The 22207-nt window shown below is 41.5% G+C and overlaps 1 protein-coding gene across 4 annotated transcripts in view; it reads left to right on the top strand.

The window, feature by feature from the left end:
* Positions 1–20112, top strand: part of LOC115145921 (syntaxin-binding protein 5-like) — a 42031-nt gene extending 21919 nt beyond the window's left edge. The window contains exons 11-29 of one of the 4 annotated variants that reach the window (XM_029687572.2): positions 619–691; positions 895–1042; positions 2691–2758; positions 2953–2993; positions 3152–3378; positions 4124–4305; positions 4566–4691; positions 5138–5289; positions 10369–10434; positions 10611–10673; positions 10785–10832; positions 11768–11818; positions 12172–12291; positions 13615–13854; positions 15761–16121; positions 16323–16488; positions 16598–16709; positions 16952–17172; positions 17474–20112. In XM_029687572.2, the coding sequence (XP_029543432.1) occupies positions 619–691; positions 895–1042; positions 2691–2758; positions 2953–2993; positions 3152–3378; positions 4124–4305; positions 4566–4691; positions 5138–5289; positions 10369–10434; positions 10611–10673; positions 10785–10832; positions 11768–11818; positions 12172–12291; positions 13615–13854; positions 15761–16121; positions 16323–16488; positions 16598–16709; positions 16952–17172; positions 17474–17515 (2507 nt within the window). In that variant the 3' untranslated portion in view covers positions 17516–20112. The remainder of the gene's footprint in view (positions 1–618; positions 692–894; positions 1043–2690; positions 2759–2952; positions 2994–3151; positions 3379–4123; positions 4306–4565; positions 4692–5137; positions 5290–10368; positions 10435–10610; positions 10674–10784; positions 10833–11767; positions 11819–12171; positions 12292–13614; positions 13855–15760; positions 16122–16322; positions 16489–16597; positions 16710–16951; positions 17173–17473) is intronic. The other 3 variants (XM_029687574.2, XM_029687573.2, XM_029687575.2) reach the window with 3 other exon arrangements.
* The last annotated feature ends 2095 nt before the right edge of the window (positions 20113–22207 follow it).

The following is a 22207-nucleotide window of genomic DNA, read 5'->3' as shown; positions in this document are numbered from 1 at the left end:
CTCCCCCGGCCAAATCCTCCCCTAACCCGGACGACACTGGGCCAATTGTGCGCCGCCCTATGGGACTCCCGATCACGGCCGGTTGTGATACAGCCCGGGATCGAACTAGGGTCTGTAGTGACGCCTCTAGCACTGAGATGCAGTGCCTTAGACCACTGCTCCACTCGGGAGTCCCGGATTTCAGTGTGTATCGACGTATTCTGTGTTTATTTATTTTATGCTTCACAACGCTAACCGGAATGGAGGTAGCAGCCATCTTGAAATGAGGTCTTCGTCTCAGCCTGCCCTTGTATATTCGTATGCCCATATATGATAGGAAGCCACACCAAATATTTTAAGGCACAGATCAATAGCCAAGATACTCAGCATTCCGCAGACACCCTGCTTTTGCAGATAAGGGCTTCCGTTCTCATACCAGACTGAACTGAATAAAAAACTCTACATTTAAGAGGTTAAACAACAAAATGTGGAAAAAGTCAAGGGATGTGAATAATTTATGTATATTAAACTTCAATATCTAACACTGTGATTAGGATTTCTTTATCAAGACTTTTCTGTCTTTTTCCCCATGGTTTAACTCTTCTTAACATGTTTGAACTTTTTTTTTCTGCATCACAGATTTCCAGGATCCTTATGCCGTAGTTGTCCTTTTGGAAAAGGATTTAGTTGTCATCGACCTTAGACAAATTGGGTGAGTTTTGCTGTTACAGTAGGCTACTTGTGTGCTTACTTGCATGTTTACTTATGGTGGCACGATACATGGAACGATGGCCTACTGTTTGCAGACTTGACATATAGTAGGGGGGAGGGGTTAGAATGTAAAGTAATGAAGTAATATTCTTCTTCTAAGTCTTAGTGTCTTACAATCACAGCCTTTTCCCTTTTGATTGACAGATACCCCATATTTGAGAACCCGTACTCTTTGTCGATCCACAAGTCTCCAGTGACGTGTGTAGAATATTTTGCTGACTGCCCTCCTGAACTCATACCTGCACTTTACTCTGTTGGCTCCTGGCAAAAGAGACCGGGTTACAGTAAGAAGGTAATGTATCCCACTTGAAAAGAACATTTGAGAAAATAGGCTTTATCCCACTTAAGAAATGTGTTATGTGTTTACAATTTGTTTTAAATATTGGAATAGGGCTCTCTAGGCTAGGTGGGATGCTACCAACATCCAGTGGAAGTGCAGGGCGCCAAATTCAAACAACAGAAATCTCATAATTAAAATTCCTCGAACATTCAAGTATTATACACCATTTTAAAGATAAACTTCTTGTTAATCCAACCACAGTTTCCGATTTCAAAAAGGCTTTACGCCAAAAGCATACCATGCGATTATGTTAGGTCAGCGCCTAGTCACAAAAAAACATACAGCCATTTTTCAGGCAAAGAGAGGAGTCACAAAAAGCAGAAATAGAGATAAAATTAATCACTAACCTTTGATGATCTTCATCAGATGGCACTCATAGGACTTCATGTTACATAATAAATGTATGTTTTGTTCGATAAAGTTCATATTTATATCCAAAAATCTCAGTTTACATTGGCGCGTTTATGTTCAGTAATGTTTTGCCTCCAAAACATCTGGTGATTTTGCAGAGAGCCATATCAATTTACAGAAATACTCATCATAAACGTTGATGAAAGATACAAGTGTTGTGCATAGGATTAAAGATATACTTATCCTTAATGCAACCGCTGTGTCAGATTTCAAAAAAGCTTTACGGCGAAAGCACACCATGCGATAATCTGAGTGCAGCGCTCAGCTACCAAAACAAGCTATACACATACCCGCCATGTTGTGGAGTCAACAAAACTCAGAAATAGCGTTATAAATATTCACTTACCTTTGATCTTCATCGGAATGCACTCCCAGGAATCCCAGTTCCACAATAAATGTTTGTTTTGTTCGATAAAGTCCACCTTTATGTCCAGATACCTCCTTTTTGTTTGCGCGTTTAGTTCACTAATCCAAAATGCACAAAGCGCGGGCACTAAATTCAGACGAAAAGTTTAAAAAAGTTCCATTGAAGTTCATAGAAACATGTCAAACGATGTTTATAATCAATCTTTTGGATGTTTTTATCATAAATCTTCAATAATATTCCAAAGGAAAGGGAACGGAGCTCGCGCAATAAACAACTCATAGCTTTCAGCTGAGCCACTTACTGTGAGTGGTCTTATTTTCTCCCCTTTCACAATAGAAGCCTGAAACAACTTTCTATAAAGACTGTTGACATCTAGTGGAAGCATTAGGAAGTGCAATCTGACCCCATTCACACTGTATATTGGATCGGCAATCACTTGAAAAACTACAAACCTCAGATTTCCCACTGCCTGGTTGTATTTATCTCAGGTTTTCACCTGCTCTATGAGTTCTGTTATACTCAGACATCATTCAAACAGTTTTAGAAACTTCAGAGTGTTTTCTATCCAAATCTACTAATAATTTGCATATCCTAGCTTCTGAGCCTGAGTAGCAGGCATTTTACTCTGGGAACGCTTTTCATCCGGATATGAAAATACTGCCCCCTATCCCAAAGAAGTTAAGAAATGTGTTATGTGCTTACAATTTGTTTTAAATATTGGAATAGGGCTTACATAATTATTTTATATTGTTTTATATTGACTGTATCTATGTGGTCACAAGGTTATATTTGTGTAGTAAATGCCTTTTTTTGTATTTCCAGGAATGGCCCATAAGTGGTGGTAACTGGGCCCAAGGCACACTAAGCTACCCTGAGATCATCGTCACTGGGTGAGTACCTACCGAACACCTGAAGGCTGAGACACAAACACAACCATAGAGATCCTATAATTCCCCTCTATAAGTAATTCTTTATACGTCTATGTGCACAACACTTACCTAACATAAACTGGATTTCGATGATGTATTTACGGTATCCATTTACAAACAAAACTGTTCTCATTTTCCTTCTTTGCAATGAACAGACATGCTGATGGCTCAATCAAGTTTTGGGATGCTTCTGCAAGTGAGTGGCGTTTCATTTGATTCCTTCGATTATATAATTGGTTGAAATCAGAATACCACAATGGTTTGTCCCTTTTGTAAAGCAATGGAATACATTTGTGTGTAGTATGTAGGTCATTGCTAATAGTTCAGTACAATATCCCCCTTCCTTTGTTCTAGTAATGCTCCAAGTACTGTACAAGCTGAAGACTGCCAAGGTGTTTGAGAAGGCTCTAAAGGACGGTAAGGAGGAGAAGCCGAGCACGGAGATAGTGGATGAGGATCCCTACGCCATCCAGACCTTGTCGTGGTGCCCAGAGAGCAGGATGCTGTGTGTGGCTGGAGTCTCTGCCCACGTCATCATCTATAGGTTCAGCAAACAGGAAATAACCACTGAGGTGGTGCAGGTAACTGTGGCAACCAGTTTCTCAATATCATACCAATGCAGCGTTTTGAATATAAAGTTGAAGTCGGAAGTTTACATACACCGTCGCCAAATACATTTACACTCAGTTTTTTCACAATTCCTGACATTTAATCATAGTAAAAATTCCCTGTCTTAGGTCAGTTGGGATCACCACTTTATTGTAAGAATGTGAAATGTCGGAATAATAGTAGAGAGAAGGATTTATTTCAGCTTTTATTTCTTTCATCACATTCCCAGTGGGTGTGAGGTTTACGTACACTCATTTAATATTTGGTAGCATTGCCTTTAAATTGTTTAACTTGGGTCAAATGTTTCGGGGAGCCTTCCACAAGCTTCCCACAATAAGTTGGGGGAATTTTGGCCCATTCCTATTGCCTCCTTGCTCGCACACGCTTTTTCAGTTCTGCCCACACATTTTCTATAGGATTGAGGTCAGGGCGTTGTGCTGGCCACTCCAATACCTTGACTTTGTTGTCCTTAAGCCTTTTTAAATAAAGCTTTTTTTGAATCAAACTTTCCCCTTTTCTTTTTTATATCAGATGGTCCAGCACCATCCTCAATTGCTTTCATTTTTTGTTCAATTCTCATTTTTAATGGTTAAACTCTAGGTGATGTGATATGATACTCCAAAATGCAGGGCCCTCATTATGACTGTAAATAGCTCTGGATAAGAGTGTCTGCTAAATTCCTCAAATACAAAAAAAGTAACATTTATTGACTCTCAGCTGTTGGAGGTGCGTATGCAGTGTGAGCTGGATGATGTGGATTCTCCAGACACCGCAGGAGAGCATCCTCTCACCCCATCTACCCCAGTGCACTCCTCCTGCCCAACCCAGGAGGGAGACCCCCCTGAGACCCAGCCCTCCACAACTGATGATGGGCCCCGGGATAATGTACCATGCCTCAAGTACGAACCAAACAGTTCATGTTCTTTTCCTGCTTAGCATTGACATTTTCAATTGTAGAATCTCCAATATAGTGTTTTATTACAAAAAGTGCCATCCGTGAAGATAAGATGATAATAAGTAGGCTATTTCTATATAAGATTAATGCAGATACAAATGCATGTGAACAGTAGGTGGTAGTGTAGATGTGGATCTAGGTACACTACAGTATGCACTTTTAACACCACAAGTCACCTAATCCTGTTGTGTTGTTTCCCTGCAGGGTCCGGAGCTCCCCTCTGAAGCAGTCTCCTGGTTACCAGGTGGAGCTGGTCATTCAGCTGGTCTGGGTTAGTGGGGAGCCGCCTCAGCAGATCACCAGCCTGGCTGTCAACTCCTCATACGGACTGTAAGTCTACTTCTGCCTGTCTGTCTGTCTGTGTCAGCACGAACCACTGCATTCTTGATGGTCAAGGTGTACAATAGACACATCACCTGCAGTTGTATTCATGCAGAGATCATACACAAAGAGAATATACTGTAACTGCATCAAAGGCTTTATTGGTTGCCTTAGGGCACACGTGTCAAACTCATTCCATGGAGGGCTGAGTGTCTGCGGGTTTTCGCTCCTCCCTTTTACTTGATTGATGAATTAAGGTCACTAATTAGTAAGAAACTCCCCACACCTGGTTGTCTGTTTTAATTGAATTTTTTTTTAAACTACAACCTGCAGACACTAGGCCCTCCATGGAATGAGTTTGACACCCCGGCCTTAGGGGCTGAAAACCTTTTTTGTGTTGTTTATAAAACTGCAGATGACATCAGTTAAATTATCGCATTCTCTTTTCCCCTCAGTGTGGTGTTTGGCAACAGCAATGGTCTGGCTGTAGTGGACTACCTTCAGAAGACCCTCGTCCTGAACATGGGCACGTCAGAGCTGTACAGTCCCTCAGACCCCTACCAGAGACGGCCTCGGTCGCCTCGCAAGAAACCACAGTCGTCTGGAGGTGAGGGGCTCCCTGAATGTTGAGTAGGCTAAGGCATGTTGTATGTTCCCAGAAATGAGACATGGGAGTATATTCAGACAGAAAGTATAATCAGAAAGACTGCAATATCTTCCTTTTGCGATTTGAGTTTTTCATGCAGCAGCAGGGGATAATAACTTAAGTATGTTCCCTAGAGCCCCCCACCTGACGGTGTCACGAAAGGGATTAGTATAGTGATGTCAAGTGAGTTGTAGTCCGGGCTGAAAGGTATTGATAGTCAAAGCCAGGGGATCGAATGAGAACACAACTACTGTATATTCAGTGAGGTCCAAAAGGATTTGGACCGTGGCAATTTCTGTTGTTGTTCTGGCTCTCTACTCCAGCACTTTGAAATGACACAATGGCTGAGGTTAAAGGCCCAGTGTAATCAAAATAGGTTTTCCTGTGATTTAAATATATTTCCACTCCTATAAGGTTAGAATAATATTGTGAAAATGATAATGCCCTTTTAGTGTAAGAGCTTTTTGAAGAACTTTCAGCCTGTTTTGGTGGGATGGAGTTTTGGCCTGCCTGGTGACATCACCAGGTAAATTTGTTTTATAGACCAATAAGAAAGAGTTCCAAGCCTCTCTGCCAGTAACAGCTAGTTTTCAGACATTCCTAGCAGAATTCCTGCTTGAGAAATTGCCCTTTTGTTTGTTTTTGACCATTTTAATTGAAAACAATCACAGTTAGGTACTTACTTGTTACATGAAAAGGGCTTCATTAAAGACTGTAGACTGTCATATTTTAATTTGAGGTTATTTTCCTCCATATCGGGTGAACCATTTAGAAATTACAGCACTTTCTGTATATAGTCTTTTCATTTTAGAGGACCAAAAGTATTGGGACAATTTACTTGTGTATTAACTTACTGTAGTCAAAAGTTTAGTATTTGGTCCTATATTCCTAGCACGCAATGACTACATCAAGCTTGTGACTCTACAAACTTGTTGGATGTAATTTGCAGTTTGTTTTGATTGTGTTTCCTATTATTTGGTGCCCAATAGAAATTCATGGTTAATTGTTGTGTAATTTGGGTCACTTTTATTGTAAATAAGAATATAATTAGTTTCGTAACACTTTTATATTAATGTGGATGCTAGTTTGTAGCCAGAAGTTTGATGTAGTCATTGCATGCTAGGAATATTGGACCAAATACTAAACTTCTGACTACTTTAAAACACATAAGTGAATTTGTACAAATACTTTTGGTTCCCTAAAATGGGCTGGCTTTGTAGAAAAAGTGCTGTAACTTCTAAACGGTTTACCCGATATGGATGAAAATAGCCTCAAATTAAAACTACAGTCTGCACTTTAACCTCGTAGTCATTGTATCATTTAAATTCCAAAGTGCTGGAGTACAGAATCAAATCAACAAAACATGTCACTGTTCAAATACTTTTGGGCTTGTCTGTCTATGACCCTTAAAGCCAGTCACTGAGCTGGCTAGAGGTGCAGGCCTCACACTCTTGGCAGCCAGTTTGGCTTCACACCCTAAGTGCTCCACCCCCTGTAGTAGCCATCTCTCTCTGTTATCACTGGTGGACTGTCCATCTGTTCAGTGGCTCAGTAGAAACTCAGAGAAACATGCTCATCATGAGTGGGATCTGTCTGTGCCACGGAGGTATTGCAAGGGTTCTGCGGAGAGATAAAAAAAATATATATATATATATATATATATATATATATATACACACACACACATCTCTATTTTCTTTTTTATTACTAACAATAATAGATTCAACAAATTTTGGCCAAGGGATCCGTGGAATAAGTTTAAAACTTCTAATGCAATACAATGTAATAATATTAAAGGTGCTTGTATGTCATATTTTTCCATTGTAATTGTCTTTTAAAATATCTACAATAATAGTGTAATGCTAGTGTTTCACAATATTTTTCCCCCACAAAATGTTTTATTGTGCACACACAAAATTGCATTTAATGGTGCAGCCTTCTTATTGGTCTACAAAAGACGCACCATCTCCGTTCCACACCGCCATGAGAGCCATGAGAAAACTAGTGATCAGTCATGGAAATAAAAGTGCAGAAAACAACTTGGTTTCCTATTTAAAAAGAAGATGAATAAAGCTATGACAGAAAAATACTGGAGTTTTGGCGCAGTTACTAGCGCAAAAACTATATTGTCAAAACGACATATCCTAAAGAATAATAAATATTATTTAAAATAAATTGTATCACTATTTTACGTGTGATAAGGCCGCACAGAAGGTCAGAGATAATTACAGACCGTTGTAAAAATCTGAAAGATCCAAAAGGGCCACTAGATGTCTTGTGATACTAACATTTTAAGATACCAAAATTCTGGTATTGTAGTTTACTGGTGAACTTATAAAGTTTCCAGTAATATACACTCTCTTTGCAACCCTAGTCCTGTCATTCCCCCACTCATGTTCTCTTGCTCTCTTTCTTTCTCTCACTCCTCTCTGTCTCTCTGTCCTCCTTCCACTCGTGCTCTTCTATATACGTTCATTCATCTTCTGCTCAGTTCGGCTTCAGAGGTTCAGCACTGGATTCAACACTCTGTATTACACATTTATTGACTACAGTCGGATGTAACTTTCAATTTCATTCACAAATCTATTCTAACATCTTGATTGGATTCATAGAAAAAATACCATTTACAAATCTATGAATGGTGCCACTGTTTGAAAACAGTCAATTTAATTAGGGAATGCAGATGGGTCATTCCACGAAAAGAGTGCCTTTTGCGTCCCTTTGATATTTTAAGTAGACATTGTGCACCAATATAGCATTTTAAAAGCCTGTTATGTTTAATGAAGTGCCCTTCAATATAGACCACATCGTGAATTCAATAAATCTGCAAAATTCTGCATTTTGACATGTCCCTCCATGCACTTCTGACTTCTAGGAAGATTTTAACCCACTTAACATCCATATTTCTCCAAGTTTTATCATCGTTGTAAAGCCCTAGTTATTGTGTTGCTTCGACAAATTCATTTCTTAAGATTATTATTTATTTAGTGCAATTAGTCTCTCCCTCATTTTGAGGTCAACCCTGTTACGTGAGGTGAACTCTTGTTTTAATATGGTGAAACTATTCCTTGTTAAATATTTTCTTCAAAAGAAACATTGAACATCTAATGGCCAAATCACATTGTAAAAGCACGTGAGCTGGTTCTACTCTTGTTGGCCATGTTCTCTTTTGTGGTGGAATACTGAGCGGGTTGAGCATAACGCATCAACCCTGTTACCCATAGATAAACAGGCTAGACATATTTTAATCATTTACAGTTTGCTGGGGAAGCTTTCATTGAATTGCCACTCGCTGTTGCACATAAGCTTCAATTCCCCCTGTCAAAAAGGGGATTTATGGCTGATTTGAGATGAAATTGTCAACCCTGTTACTTTTTATTTGGCACTTAATAGACACTTCTAGTATATTTTATTTACTTAACCTCTTGATAGGAAAACATGTTTTTTTAGGAAATTGAACATGTGCTCTTTATGATGTGAAATCAAACGTTGTTTTGGGACCAAGTTACACTTGGAGCACCAAATTGGTGGACGACCTAGTTGCTAGCCTCTGAGTTCCTTGGATTCTTTCTATTCTTGTGATTTTTTTATCAATGTTTTGTCTTAACTTTCTTTACTGTTGTTCTCCCTCTGTTGCTCTCTCTCTCTCTCTCTGTTTCTCTCTCTCTGTTTCTCTCTCTCTCTCTCTCTCTCTCTCTCTCTCTCTCTCTGTTGCTCTCTCTCTCTCTCTCTCTCTGTTGCTCTCTCTCTCTCTCTCTCTCTCTCTGTTGCTCTCTCTCTCTCTCTGTTGCTCTCTCTCTCTCTCTGTTGCTCTCTCTCTCTCTCTGTTGCTCTCTCTCTCTCTCTGTTGCTCTCTCTCTCTCTCTCTGTTGCTCTCTCTCTCTCTCTCTCTCTCTCTCTGTTGCTCTCTCTCTCTCTCTCTCTCTCTGTTGCTCTCTCTCTCTCTCTGTGTTGCTCTCTCTCTCTCTCTCTCTCTCTCTCTCTCTCTCTCTCTCTCTCTCTCTGTTGCTATCTCTCTCTCTCTGTTGCTATCTCTGTTGCCCTCTCTCTCTCTCTCTCTCTCTCTCTATTGTTGCTCTCTCTCTTTGGCCTTGTAAAGACAGACATTCCACCTGTGACGTCTTGCATGGCCCGCCTTTCTATCTTTTATAAGTCTGTGAAACAGACTTATCGTTCTTCTAACGCCCGTAAGTCATCTCATGTTTACAATACTCGGTTGTCTTCTCCATTTTTTTCTCTCCGTCTCTCTTTTTCTCTTCGATCTGTTTCAATCACCATTTGTTTTCATGCATTCAGACAACTTATTTTAGCTGACACTTATTTAAAAGTGTATGAATAAGTAGCTGGACAGGGAATATGATTTTCATACGATAGTCACATGGAGGAATGGGGAAGATATACTGCAATTACTGACAGCCTTAGTCTTTGTTAATATCTATCAGCTCAGTTAAAAAGCTGCTCCTACCAAAGTTACTTGCCTCAGATTTTTCCAAACTATGAACATCTTAAGCTCATTTTGAAGTTAGTTGATGGTCAGCAGCAGTCTTCACTGTAGAGAACACGTTGGTCTAAGAGAACATGTCTGTTCTCCACAGCTCTCTGTGATAACAACACGTTGGTCTTAGACATGTCTGTTCTCCACAGCTCTCAGTGATAACAACACGTTGGTCTAAGACATGTCTGTTCTCCACAGCTCTCAGTGATAACAACACGTTGGTCTAAGACATGTCTTTTCTCCACAGCTCTCAGTGATAACAACACGTTGGTCTAAGACATGTCTGTTCTCCACAGCTCTGTTGGTCTAAGACATGTCTGTTCTCCACAGCTCTCAGTGATAACAACACGTTGGTCTAAGACATGTCTTTTCTCCACAGCTCTCAGTGATAACAACACGTTGGTCTAAGACATGTATGTTCTCCACAGCTCTGTTGGTCTAAGACATGTCTGTTCTCCACAGCTCTCAGTGATAACAACACGTTGGTCTAAGACATGTCTGTTCTCCACAGCTCTGTTGGTCTAAGACATGTCTGTTCTCCACAGCTCTCAGTGATAACAACAATGGAAACAACGCTTTAGAAGAGAAAAGCAACAAATCACCAACGTCAGGTAAAATGTCATTCTCCATTACTGTATAATACAAAACACAATCTACCTTTTACTTGAAGAAGTACAAATGACACATGTTTGACATATCTATTTACTAGCTGCTTTTGGGTATCGATTCAGTTAAGGAGTGTTGAAAGGGTTGATGTCCACTGAAGTGTTGTTGTCGCCGTATACAGTAGGCTCTACGTCACCCACCAATTCAGACGATGAACACAAACAGGAAAGGTTCATACAGAAGGGTACTGTATTACATTGATGAATCAACCACATCTACTGAGCTTCATTCTTCCCGTATGTTCTGGCCACCGGCAATGCGATTTTACATTTGTCTTTTCAAAACACATTTGCAGTGAAGTCCGAAAGCAGACGGTTTTCCAAGACGGTTGCCAATGACTTTGGTAGTGTATGATCCCTGTGTTATAAACTCTACTGCTTTCTCTCTCACCGACTTCACTGGGCTTCTAACCAAGGCTGTGCCTTAATCCAACGTGCTAATGATGATGATGATGATGATGATGGAGACGATACATGCACTCAATCTGTGGGTTGTTGCTGTCAATCACAAGGTGGCTGATTGTCTGTCGAAGTGATCCGCCGCACTTTGTCAAATGCATGACAGATAAGAGGGGCCTCCACGTTTCTCTCTTAGGATGAAATTTACTCTGCTTTTTGCACTAGAGTAAAATCATTGTAGCACATGTTCTCTCTGAAGAGAATAGAATGTCAAATAAAGATCACAAACTTTTTACAGAATCACTCAAATCTAAAAGCGATGCAATTTTTCACTGGTTCAAACGTATAGTAATTCTGACTATTAATCTCTTACTAATTTTGAACTAATTTGAGGTATTGGGAATGTTCATCAATAGAATAACGTAAGTTTTGGTTTGACAAAAATATATAAATATTTATATTACAGGACCTTGGTACTCGATTATTCCCTTGAATGATTTTTCCTCTCTCTCCTTTCCAGTCTTCCTTCCATTGTAACAATAACCAGAATTCAATCTCTTTTTCTTGTCTACCTCTTGCTTTCTTTCGACGTTACAGGCTGTGTGTGTGTAATAATGCTGGGCTCGCGTTGACTGTATAAGAGAGGGTACTTCTCCTCCTAGCCTGGATGTTCGGCATAATGCACTCAATAACCAGCTGCCTCTGAGGATCAATGCTAATTCTACATTCTCCTCTCGCGCTTTTTGCCAATGAATGGCGGATGACAAATTTGCTGAGAGTGAACAAAACAAGCGTCATTTTATATGGCCAGTTAAAAATGTTTTATTCCGTTGTAAAGAGGGTATGTTTTATTTTATTAATACTTTTTTTTTTCTTGCAGCCAAGATGTCAAGGAAAATTTGCTCGCCTACAGAGCAAAAGACAGACCTGGGTAAGCCCTTCCAACTCTGTGTTGTTTACATTCCCTAGTAGCCCTTTTACTTTTCAGGTGCTGTTCCAATCCCACTTCTTAAGTACCCCAAACTTCACTTACGTTTTCCATGTTCATAAATGTTGTTTTGTGAGAGTGTAGCCTTAGCCTGGTGGATCCAGCTTCGTTGATAGCTTCGTTTACCATTACCACAGAATCGTGTGCTATCGCACGATCAGGCTTTGTTCCACCAGGCTAAGCTTAGCCTGACCTGTAAGAAAGACACTACTGTGCAACATTCAAATGCTGTTATCTTGTAATCTGGTAAACTGAGACACGTACTCTCTGTTTGCCCTCGTCCTCTCTGTGAGCAGAGAAGAGGGTGCGACGCCAGCGCTCTCTCCCGTATAAGAAGCACTTTTGTTGTGTGAAGGAGGGCAAGGAGCCCAGGAAGTCTCTCTCCCAACAAAGGACTCTCTCAGTCCCTTACCTCAGTGAGTGGACCAGGCATGTGGTCTGTGTCTGAAATGGCACCCTATTCCCTATATAGTGCACTACTTTTGACCAGGGCCCACATAGGGCTCAGGTCAAACGTAGTGCACTGTATAGGGAATAGGGTGCCATTGACTTGGGCTGCAGTGGGATAACTGGTACTGGTACTAACCCCCACCTCATCTGCTAAGGCCTACTGTTAGCTGGTTCTGAACTTTGAACTTTAATACTAACTCTCTCACTGACTGACTTGTTGGTTCCCTTGTTTTGTTTTTGAGGACGTTCTTCGGTTACTGTCTGCATTGTGTTGAAAATCCTTCTTTTCTTATTTACTTCTCTGAAACACGTGTGTTGAATGCAGCAATGTGTTTGACACAGAGATGGATAGTGATCACTACTTGGAAATAACCTGTTTTTGCATGGACATTGCCATTGAGGGCTTTCACCATTTTGAAGCAGTCAACTGGGTGAGACTTCCTACGGGTTAAGGAAGGATCACATAATTCCATCCAGGTCACCAGAATGGATGAGCCATTCTACTCTTGAGCAAACATTCTATAACCAGCACGTGGCAGTAAATCACCAACCTTGGCTTCATGTCTGTTTGAACAACACACTCCAGGTGGCACCGTATGCCACCTGTCAGCCAGCCAGACAGACAGTTTGTTTACCAACTCCTAGAAGTAGTAGAAGAAAATGGACTACTTTGAGATGGAGATTGCCTCAATGGGGGCTGACCCTGCTCTCACAGGCACCATCAGACACAAAGATGAGTACAAAGATAGTACAGACACAAAGATGAGTCATCTATGTTTTCCCCATGCTATTCAAACTGCCACTCATATTGTAGTAAAGTAATCCCCTTGACTCCTCAAGTGTGGTAGTGCATAAGGTAGTTTTTGGGGGGGTGACGTTCCACATTGAGAATAGGTTTTCTTTAGGCAAATGGCCAGGGTGTTACTGTAGGTCAATTAGGCACTGAACTTATTTGTCAAAAAAAAAAAAAAAATGTCGTTTTGGAAAACACAATTAACAAGATCTCCGGTAATCTCTCGATGATGAAAGGCCATGTGGTTTCTCTGAAATGTCCTTTATTTTGTGCTACTGTCGTTGGGTGGGTGTTTCATGTGCTGCTCCTTGTGTGCATTGTGAAGAAATGTGATGTTTTTTTCTCATTCTCTCTAGCTTGGCTGTACCTCTGTGTCCCTGGGTTAATAACCACTCCTATTTTCCTTTTCCTATTCCTACTAAATCAAAGTATCCACTTTCATATTATCCCTCACTTTCCCTTTCTCTCTATTTGTCCTCTGTGGGCCATCATCCAGATTCCAAGGACAGTTTGTTCAGCCGCTCGAGGAGCTCCAGTGTGACCAGTATAGAGCTGGAGTCCCGCGAGGCCATCTCCTCCTTCCACTTCAGTGAGAGTTTCCCCAGGAAGACAGACAGCAGTGGCAGTCCCAGCCTGTGGGTGGGCACTACCCAGGGCACTGTTCTGGTTCTGGCCCTAAGCCTGCCACCCACAGGGGACCTGAGGCTTCAGCAACCTGTCAGAGTATCATCTTGTGGTCAGTGTGTTTGCACCCTATTCCATGTAGTGCACTACTTTTGACCGTGGCCCATATGGCAGCCATGGTAAGTTTGAATGACAAGACAATGAATGCTACTCAGGACGCCAGTCCAACTTTTCAGGTCTCAGAGAAGGTTAATTAGTCACACGAGCCGGTTTACTGAACCATCTCTGTGGCAGAAGCATTACCACCACCGTCATTGTGGTGGCCGAATCTGGATGTAACCGGAAGGAATAGCTTGCAGCCACAAATGTTTCTTTGCGTTAAAGCAGTGGTTCCCGTACTGTGGTTTGGGGACAACTAGTGGTGTACAAGGTTACTGCAGATTGTCAGCAAACTATATATATTAACACAAATATATACAGTGCATTCGGAAAGTATTCAGACCCCTTCTTGCACATTTTGTTACATTACGGCCTTATTCTAAAATGGATTAAATAAAACATTTTCCTCATCAATCTACACACAATAACCATAATGACAAAGCGAAAAAAGGTTTTTAGAAAGGTTTGCAAATGTATTAAAATAAAAACATACCTTCATTTACGTAAATATTCATACTCCTTGCTATGAGACTAGAAACTGAGCTCAGGTGCATCCTGTTTCCATTGATCATCCTTGAGATGTTTCTACAACTTTGATTGGAGTCCACCTATGGTAAATTCAATTGATTGGACATGATTTGGAAAGGCACACACCTGTCTATAAGGTCCCATATTTGGACGAAGGAATTGTTCGTCGAGCTCCGAGACAGGATTGTGTCGAGTTACAGATCTGGGGAAGGGTACCAAAAAATGTCTGCAGCATTGAAGGTCCCCAAGAACACAGTGGCCTCCGTAATTATTAAATGGAAGAAGTTTGGAATCACCAAGACTCTTCCTAGAGCTGGCCGCCCGGCCAAACTGAGCAATCGAGGGAGAAGGGCCTTGGTCAGGAAGGTGACCAAGAACCCGATGGTCACTCTGACAGAGCTCCAATTCCTCTGTGGAGATGCAGCACCCCACCAATCAGGCCTTTATGGTAGAGTGGCCAGCCCCATTGGAGTTTGACAAAAGGCACCTAAAGAACTCTCAGACCATGAGAAACAAGATTCTCTGTTTTTCAGCGGCAGGGACTGGGAGACTACTCAGGATCGAGGGAAAGTTGAACGGAGCAAAGTGCCGAGAGATCCTTGATGAAAACCTCCTCCAGAGCGTTCAGGATCTCAGACTGGGGCGACGGTTAACTTTCCAACAGCACACAGCCAAGACAATGCAGTAGTGGCTTCAGGACAAGTCTCTGAATGTCCTCGAGTGGCCCAGCCAGAACCCGGACTTGAACCCGACCGAACATCTCTGGAGAGACCTGAAAATAGCTGTGCAGTAAATCTCCCCATCCAACCTGACAGAGCTTGAGAGAACCTGCAGGGAAAAATGGGGGAAACTCCCCAAATAGAGGTGTGCCAAGCTTGTAGCGTCATACCCAAGAAGACTCGAGGCTGTAATCGCTCCCAACGGTGCTTCAACAAAGTACTGAGTAAAGGGTCTGAATACTTATTTAAATGTGTTAAGTTTTTTAAAATTAATTTATAAAAACCCGTTTTTGCGTTGTCATTATGGGGTATTGTGTGTAGATTGAGCGGGGGAAAATGTAATACATTTTAGAATAAGGCTGTAACGTAACAAAATGTGTAAAAAGTCAAGGGGTCTGAATACCGTACTTTCCGAATATACTGTAATATATGTTTTGCATTTGTTTGTTTGCATTAGAGAAGGAGGGAGTGAGAAAATTCCTCAGAGGTCTAACCTGTTTCTGTTTTCCAGGTACTCTGATCAGACTATGGTGCAGCATAGCTCATAAAGCATTAGAAATGTGCTTGTAATGCATTAGGAATGGAAATATATAACTTGCCTCTCTATCCCAGGTACTCTGGTCAGACTTAAAGGAGGTATCCTGACCATGGCTTTCCTTGACTCCCTTGGGGCGGTCCTCCCCCCTTCCTACGAGCCGTGGTCGGAGCCCAACCCTCAGGACGAGGAGGAGAAGGAGAAGGCGAGGCGGCGCAGGCTGGCCTCTCCACCCCCCACCCAGGAGGGTCAGGACAGCCAGTATGCTGTGGTGTGTTCAGAGAAACAGGCCAAAGTGGTGGGCCTACCCTCCCAGTCCTGCTTCTTCAAACACAACATCACAGAGAGCTCCTTTGTGCTGAGAGCTGACGTGGTGCAGATGGCTGCTGGACTCTGCCTCACCTGCTTCTGTGCTAATGGACACATCATGGCTCTGAGGTACTCTTAAAGGCCCAGTCTGTGGCACTGTATGTACTCTGAGGTACTCTTACTGTAACACAGACCTCTGGTGCTGTCTATGACTGATTGTGGCAGATGTTGTGTACTACAATGCCTACTTCAGTGCATTCATACTGTTTGTGTCTCTTGTTCAATCTTTGCCTCTCTCCCTGTCTTTCTCGCTCCTTCTCTTCCTTCCAGTCTACCCAGTCTCAGACCACTCCTGGATGTGAACTACCTTCCCCTGACAGACATGAGGATAGCCCGGACCTTCTGCTTCTCCAACCTGGGCCAGGCCATGTACCTCACCTCCCCCACCGAGATACAGAGAATCACATACAGCCAGGAGACCTGCGACAATCTACAGGTGTGTGTGTGTGTGTGTGTGACGGAGAGATATCACGTTTTGTGTTTGTGGGTATGATAAATAATTTAGTTCTCTTTGACACGTACTGTTACATCGGCATCTTCTCTAGGAAATGATGGGAGAGTTGTTTACACCGATAGAGACACCTGAGGCTCCTAACAGAGGTTTCTTCAAGGGCCTGTTTGGGGGAGGGGCTCAGTCCCTGGATAGAGAAGACCTGTGTGAGTATCATCCCCACAGTACACCTCACCGTCAATATAAAACTGGCTTCTCATTTAACTGTGACTGACATTCTAGAGCATTTTGAGGGCACATCGGATTGATTTGGACATAGATTATGCCGTACAATATGTTTGGCATGTGTTTATTAATGGCACATTCTTATTGGATGTAGAGCTAATGGCATTGCAATGATGAAGCCTGTTTTGTTGGCACACTGGTTCTCTCCTTTTCTCCTCGACAGTTGGTGAGACGGCGGCGGGAAAGGCGTCTCGTAGCCTGGCGCAGCACATTCCTGGGCCCCAGGGCATGGAGGGCATGAAGGGGGCAGCCTCGGGAGTGGTGGGAGACCTGGCCCGTGCCCGGATAGCCCTGGACGAGAGGGGGCAGAAACTGGGCGAGCTGGAGGACAGAACCGCAGCTATGATGGCCAGCGCTGACTCCTTCTCTAAACACGCTCATGATGTAGGGAATATCCACCTGGTCATCTGTGAGGTGCAAACCTGGTGTCAACTAGTATTTGTTATCTTTCAAATAATTTGAGCTTTTGATTGATTCTGCCTGGAGTGCACGATGGACAGGGTTTTCACTTTCGAGAAACAATGAAGCTCAGCTAAAGTATTTGAAAGAAAATGAATACTACCCGAACCCAGGTTTGATGAGACGCCTGCCTTCTGTGACAGTGTTGTCAATATATATATATATATTTAACCTTTTATTTTATGAGTCTCGTACTCTCATCCTCTTCCTTCTTTTTCTCTCTCAGATGATGCTGAAGTACAAAGATAAGAAGTGGTATCAGCTTTGATTGCAGCGAGAGGAGACAGTGGGCCTCAGTTCTCTGCTCACACCTCTTCTTCTTCATCTATCTGCAGGAGGAAGTGTTATCTAACAGACTGATGCCTTCCTCCTAGCAGCACAATAAAACACTCTGCATTACCCCAGTCACCTGGTTACCAATGAAGAGGAGTAGACTAACAGACAGACAGACTTAGAAGGAACAGAGGAGGAAAGTTATTCTGGATGTTTCTATGTCATCTGAAAGAGATTATGTTCATTTCCTTAACACACCACAGGGGAGCCTAAATGTATGGGTGCTGCTCCTGTGTTTTATCAGTCATGTTCTCAGCTGCTTTGTTGTCCACGAGGTAAGACAATTCTACTCAAAATAAGCACTGTTAGGTTGCCTGTGATTACCTGTGCAGTGTCCAGGTGAGGTGATGCCTGCTCTTCAGTGTCAACCAATCGCAATGGACCTCTAAGGGGAGTCCCCTGTGTGTGGAGGAAGCTCCATGGAAACCACAGTCAGTGGCACCAGCTCTCTGCTCTTGAAGTCTCAATATCTAAAGCAATGTTGATGAAAGGATGAATCAGTGATTGATTCACCCCCTCTGTGTTTCGTCTCGTCATTCCTTTTTTTCCTAATGATTTATGTCGTCTTTCATGTGAGTCATTATTTGAGACAGTTTATGTTTTTCAGGAGTCCATCCACTCACTTAATTAACCATGAGTTTATTGATAGGTCCTTATCACACCATCAATATAACCTATATTTTCTCCTACTTATAGTAGGCCTGGTTATACTTATTATCAGGGTTTGTTTTCCTATCAGATTTGTTTTGAAGCAGGAAGTCATACTATACAGTTCCCATGTTTGTTTACTGAAAGGTAAAAGTTGAACTGGTTATGGAGAGTGAGTTATCAGCTGTTGCGTGTGCTGAGTGAAAATATTACAGGCTCTTACTGAACCTACTAGACAAAATGAAGTCTACATTAATATGACCAAAACGTGAAGGATTAGTATGTTGAAAACACTTTGCAGTTATATCGTACTAAAGAGGTATGGCCTTAGAATGACGTCAGTGCCAGCTTTGTATTTTTGCTCTGGGCTCTTGATTGGCTGAGAGATAAGAGTTGAGAGTTATGTACAACGGAATAGGGTGAAGTTGCCCCCTAGATGCTGATCTTGGGTCAGTTTAGCGTTTTCCTCACTAATGGTTAGGGGATAGGATTGTGGGAGGGGATTCTAGCTAATCCTAAATCTGTACCTAGGGGATACCGAAAGGCCTTACAACTCTTCCTCAACATACTACACAATGTGGTAATATTGCGGTACTGCATACAGGTTGGAGTCTTCTCACAATCATTTGCGATACTGATTCTAATCGGACAATTTGATTCATACCACTCATGGCTTATTCATTTTAAATCGTTTTTAATGTTTAGAAAAGAAAGCATGTCTGTTCCATCACAAGGATACAGATATAAGCTAGCTGTCTTTGCATTCGTAGCGTCAGTAGAAGATGTGACCAGGTGTCACTTGATGGTGCGGTAAAACATTCTTTGGTCATTATTCTCTGAATCGACCGCTATTTTACAGACAATTCTCTTCCGCCTCTGCTTATCATGACGCGTATATGTTAACCTCTACCTATGTATGTGTATATCTGTGTGTTTGTGAACGTACATATATTCAGATATGTGTATGGGCACATATTTATACTTACAGTATATATTTTTCAGCGTGCAAGGAGATGCTGCCATTTGAGTTGAGATAGACGCGTTTATTTTGTGTTCTTGATTCCAAATAAGAGACTACAGATTGTTTTCACCCCCGCCAAAAGCTGTAAATAAATGAGTAGTGCGACAAGACAACGAGACAAATCTGATAGTGTTGGTGCGGGGAAAATGACACAGGATCTGTCCCAAATGGCACCATATTCAAAAGTAGTGCACTACATAGGGAAAAGGGTTGCCATTTGGGACTCAAAGAGACAGGTCAGCAGCCATTTTATTTTCTGACACCAAAGAGTTTAATTATACACTGTTGTCTTGTCTGTCCAAACTCCCAACAGTCTGGATGTGATAACTATAGACCATGCTGTTTGGAACATGGTGGAACAGCTTCTCCATGCTTGTCACTCCCTAACCTTGTAACTTGCCACATTACATCATGTACCTGTGTGCAGAAGACCCAGAAAAAGTAGATTTTCTTTTGACCGGGTGTGTTATTTCTCGTACTACTGAGCTACATATATTGTAAAGAGCTGTTGTGTGGTTTTGCACTGTTTCGCACCTTGAACCACTTGTTTTGTTTGTATTTTTTCTTGTTCATTTCTCTGAGGGACCAAAATATGGGAACGTTAACTGTGTCATTTCCCAGTAATATACAGACTTGCTTCACTATCGGATTTGTTTTCATTGCCAGTTAATGATTTTCTAATAGATTTATATATTTGAAAAATATTATTTTAATTTCAATATATTCCATATGAATACTTTTCATATAATTTAAGAAGAATAGAATGGTGCATTTTAAGACGACACATTTTTCTCCAAAACAATGGTTGTATATATTGCCCAATATTCAAACATGAAAATAAACATTTCTGGTGATCTATTAAATGTGTGCATCTCAGAATCTGATAGATCCAGTTTTTGGAAGATTATCTGTTGAGGGTGATTTCTATGGATGGGTTTCCAGTATATTTACATCCACTAGAAGCCATTCAGTCAGGTCACAACATATTTAAGGTTCTTGTTGTTCTCTTGCACTTAGGAGGATGCATGAACTTTTAATGTTTACAGACTTGAAATAACCATGTATTCGATCTACGGTCTATTGCAACCTATCTTGATTGACCACAAATTCATGAAGTTTCTCATTATCAGAAATATTCATCAGTTGAGCTGAGTGTGGTAAATGTTTGTTTTTCCTCTGGAGTGTGAAAGACTATATTTATTTGCTCCTTGAAATCTGTGATCCTTGGGACATCCCTACCCCATTTGAAGTTGACATTTTAAAATGGTAGGGTTTAGGGTAGGGATGTCCCAATGATTCCAGATAGCAATAACCATATTTATTTGATGAGATCCATGATTTTGTTTTCCTGTGTTCCCCATACTCCCTTTTCTTACCTAACAGATCAATTGCAACTGAAAAAATACTGTACACAAACTGCAACCAGGAGAGGCCAAAAGGTTTCTCAACCAACCAACCGCCATACTTGTATGGGATAAATAGCTGTGTAGTTACAATTTATTGTACAGTTTTATAAAGCTGCAATTTCACATGGATGGATGTCTGAGTCGGAATTCATCTGCTGCCACAAACGATGTAGGAAGTATGTAGCTATATAGATACTTTTGGCTGTGTAGTCTGTGGACACCCCTTCAAATTTCAGCCACTGAGACATGCAATCTCCATAGACAAACATTGTCAGTAGAATGGCCCGTACTGAAGAGCTCCGTGACTTTCAACGTGGCACTGTCATAGGATGCCACCTTTCCAACAAGTTAGTTTGTCTCATTTCTGCACTGCTAGAGATGCCCTGGTGCTGCTTTTGTAAAGCTCACCGCCATTGGAGTTGAATCACCCTTCCAACATCTGGCAGTCCGATGGACGAATCTGGGTTTGGCAGATGCCAGGAGAACGCTACCTTCCCCAATGCATAGTGCCAAATGTAAAGTTTGGAGGAGGAGGATTAATGATCTGGGGCTGTTTATCATGGTTCGGGCTAAGCCCCTTAGTTCCAGTGAAGGGAAATCTTAATGCTACAGCATACAATGACATTCTAGATGATTCTGTGCTTCCAACTTTGTGGTAATAGTTTGGGGAAGGCCATTTCCTGTTTCAACATGACAATACCCCCTTGCACAAAGAGAGGTCCATACAGAAATGGTTTGTTGAAATCTGTGTGGAAGAACTTGGCTGGCCTGCTCAGAGCCCTGACCTCAACCCCATCGAAAACCTTTGGGGTGACTTGGAACGCCGACTGCAATCCAGGCCTGTTCGCCCAAAATCATTGCCCGACCACATTAATGCTCTTGTGGCTGAATGGAAGCAAGTCCCCCAGCAAAGTTTCAACATATAGTGTATATTCTTCCCAGAAGAGTAGAGGCTGTTATATTAATGCCCATTATTTTGGAATGAGATGTTTGATGAGCCACACAATTTTGGCCATGTAGTGTATTATTGTGTACTTGGAAAACAAATCCTATGAACTCATTTGTCTCAAGTGGTCTTTGTGGCTGTTAACTGATTGAAAATAAATGCCAAATATTTATGCAAGTTGGAAAAAAGTGTTAAACAACATGAACGGCTATAATTGTTGGGTCAAGTAAATCAAAACAAATGATTTATAAGTTGGTTTCAATCAGGTGTGTCGTCAGAACAGGGCTGGAGCGAATGCCTGCACCCATATGTTCATTAAAAGGTCTGTGTTTTAAGGGAAGATAAAACGTCACTTGACAGGAATCATAAATCAGGCGTGGTACAACTCATTAAAAATATATATATTTGTAGCCTACTGATTCACTTCACTCGACAATTATTGCCTTAATTTTGTATAATTGATCCCAACATGCATACATTACTGCTTGGTAATGATTTACTTATTTTCAATCAGTCAACTACGGTGTGTCGGACAGGGGCCGCTAGAGTACAGATAATTCTTACTGGTCATAAAACAACACAGGCAGGCGCAAAGCGAATGCGTTT

Source organism: Oncorhynchus nerka, linkage group LG18 (assembly GCF_034236695.1).
Source record: "Oncorhynchus nerka isolate Pitt River linkage group LG18, Oner_Uvic_2.0, whole genome shotgun sequence".
NCBI classification, from domain to species: Eukaryota; Metazoa; Chordata; class Actinopteri; order Salmoniformes; family Salmonidae; genus Oncorhynchus; species Oncorhynchus nerka.
This window is presented reverse-complemented; position numbering and strand designations above follow the sequence as displayed.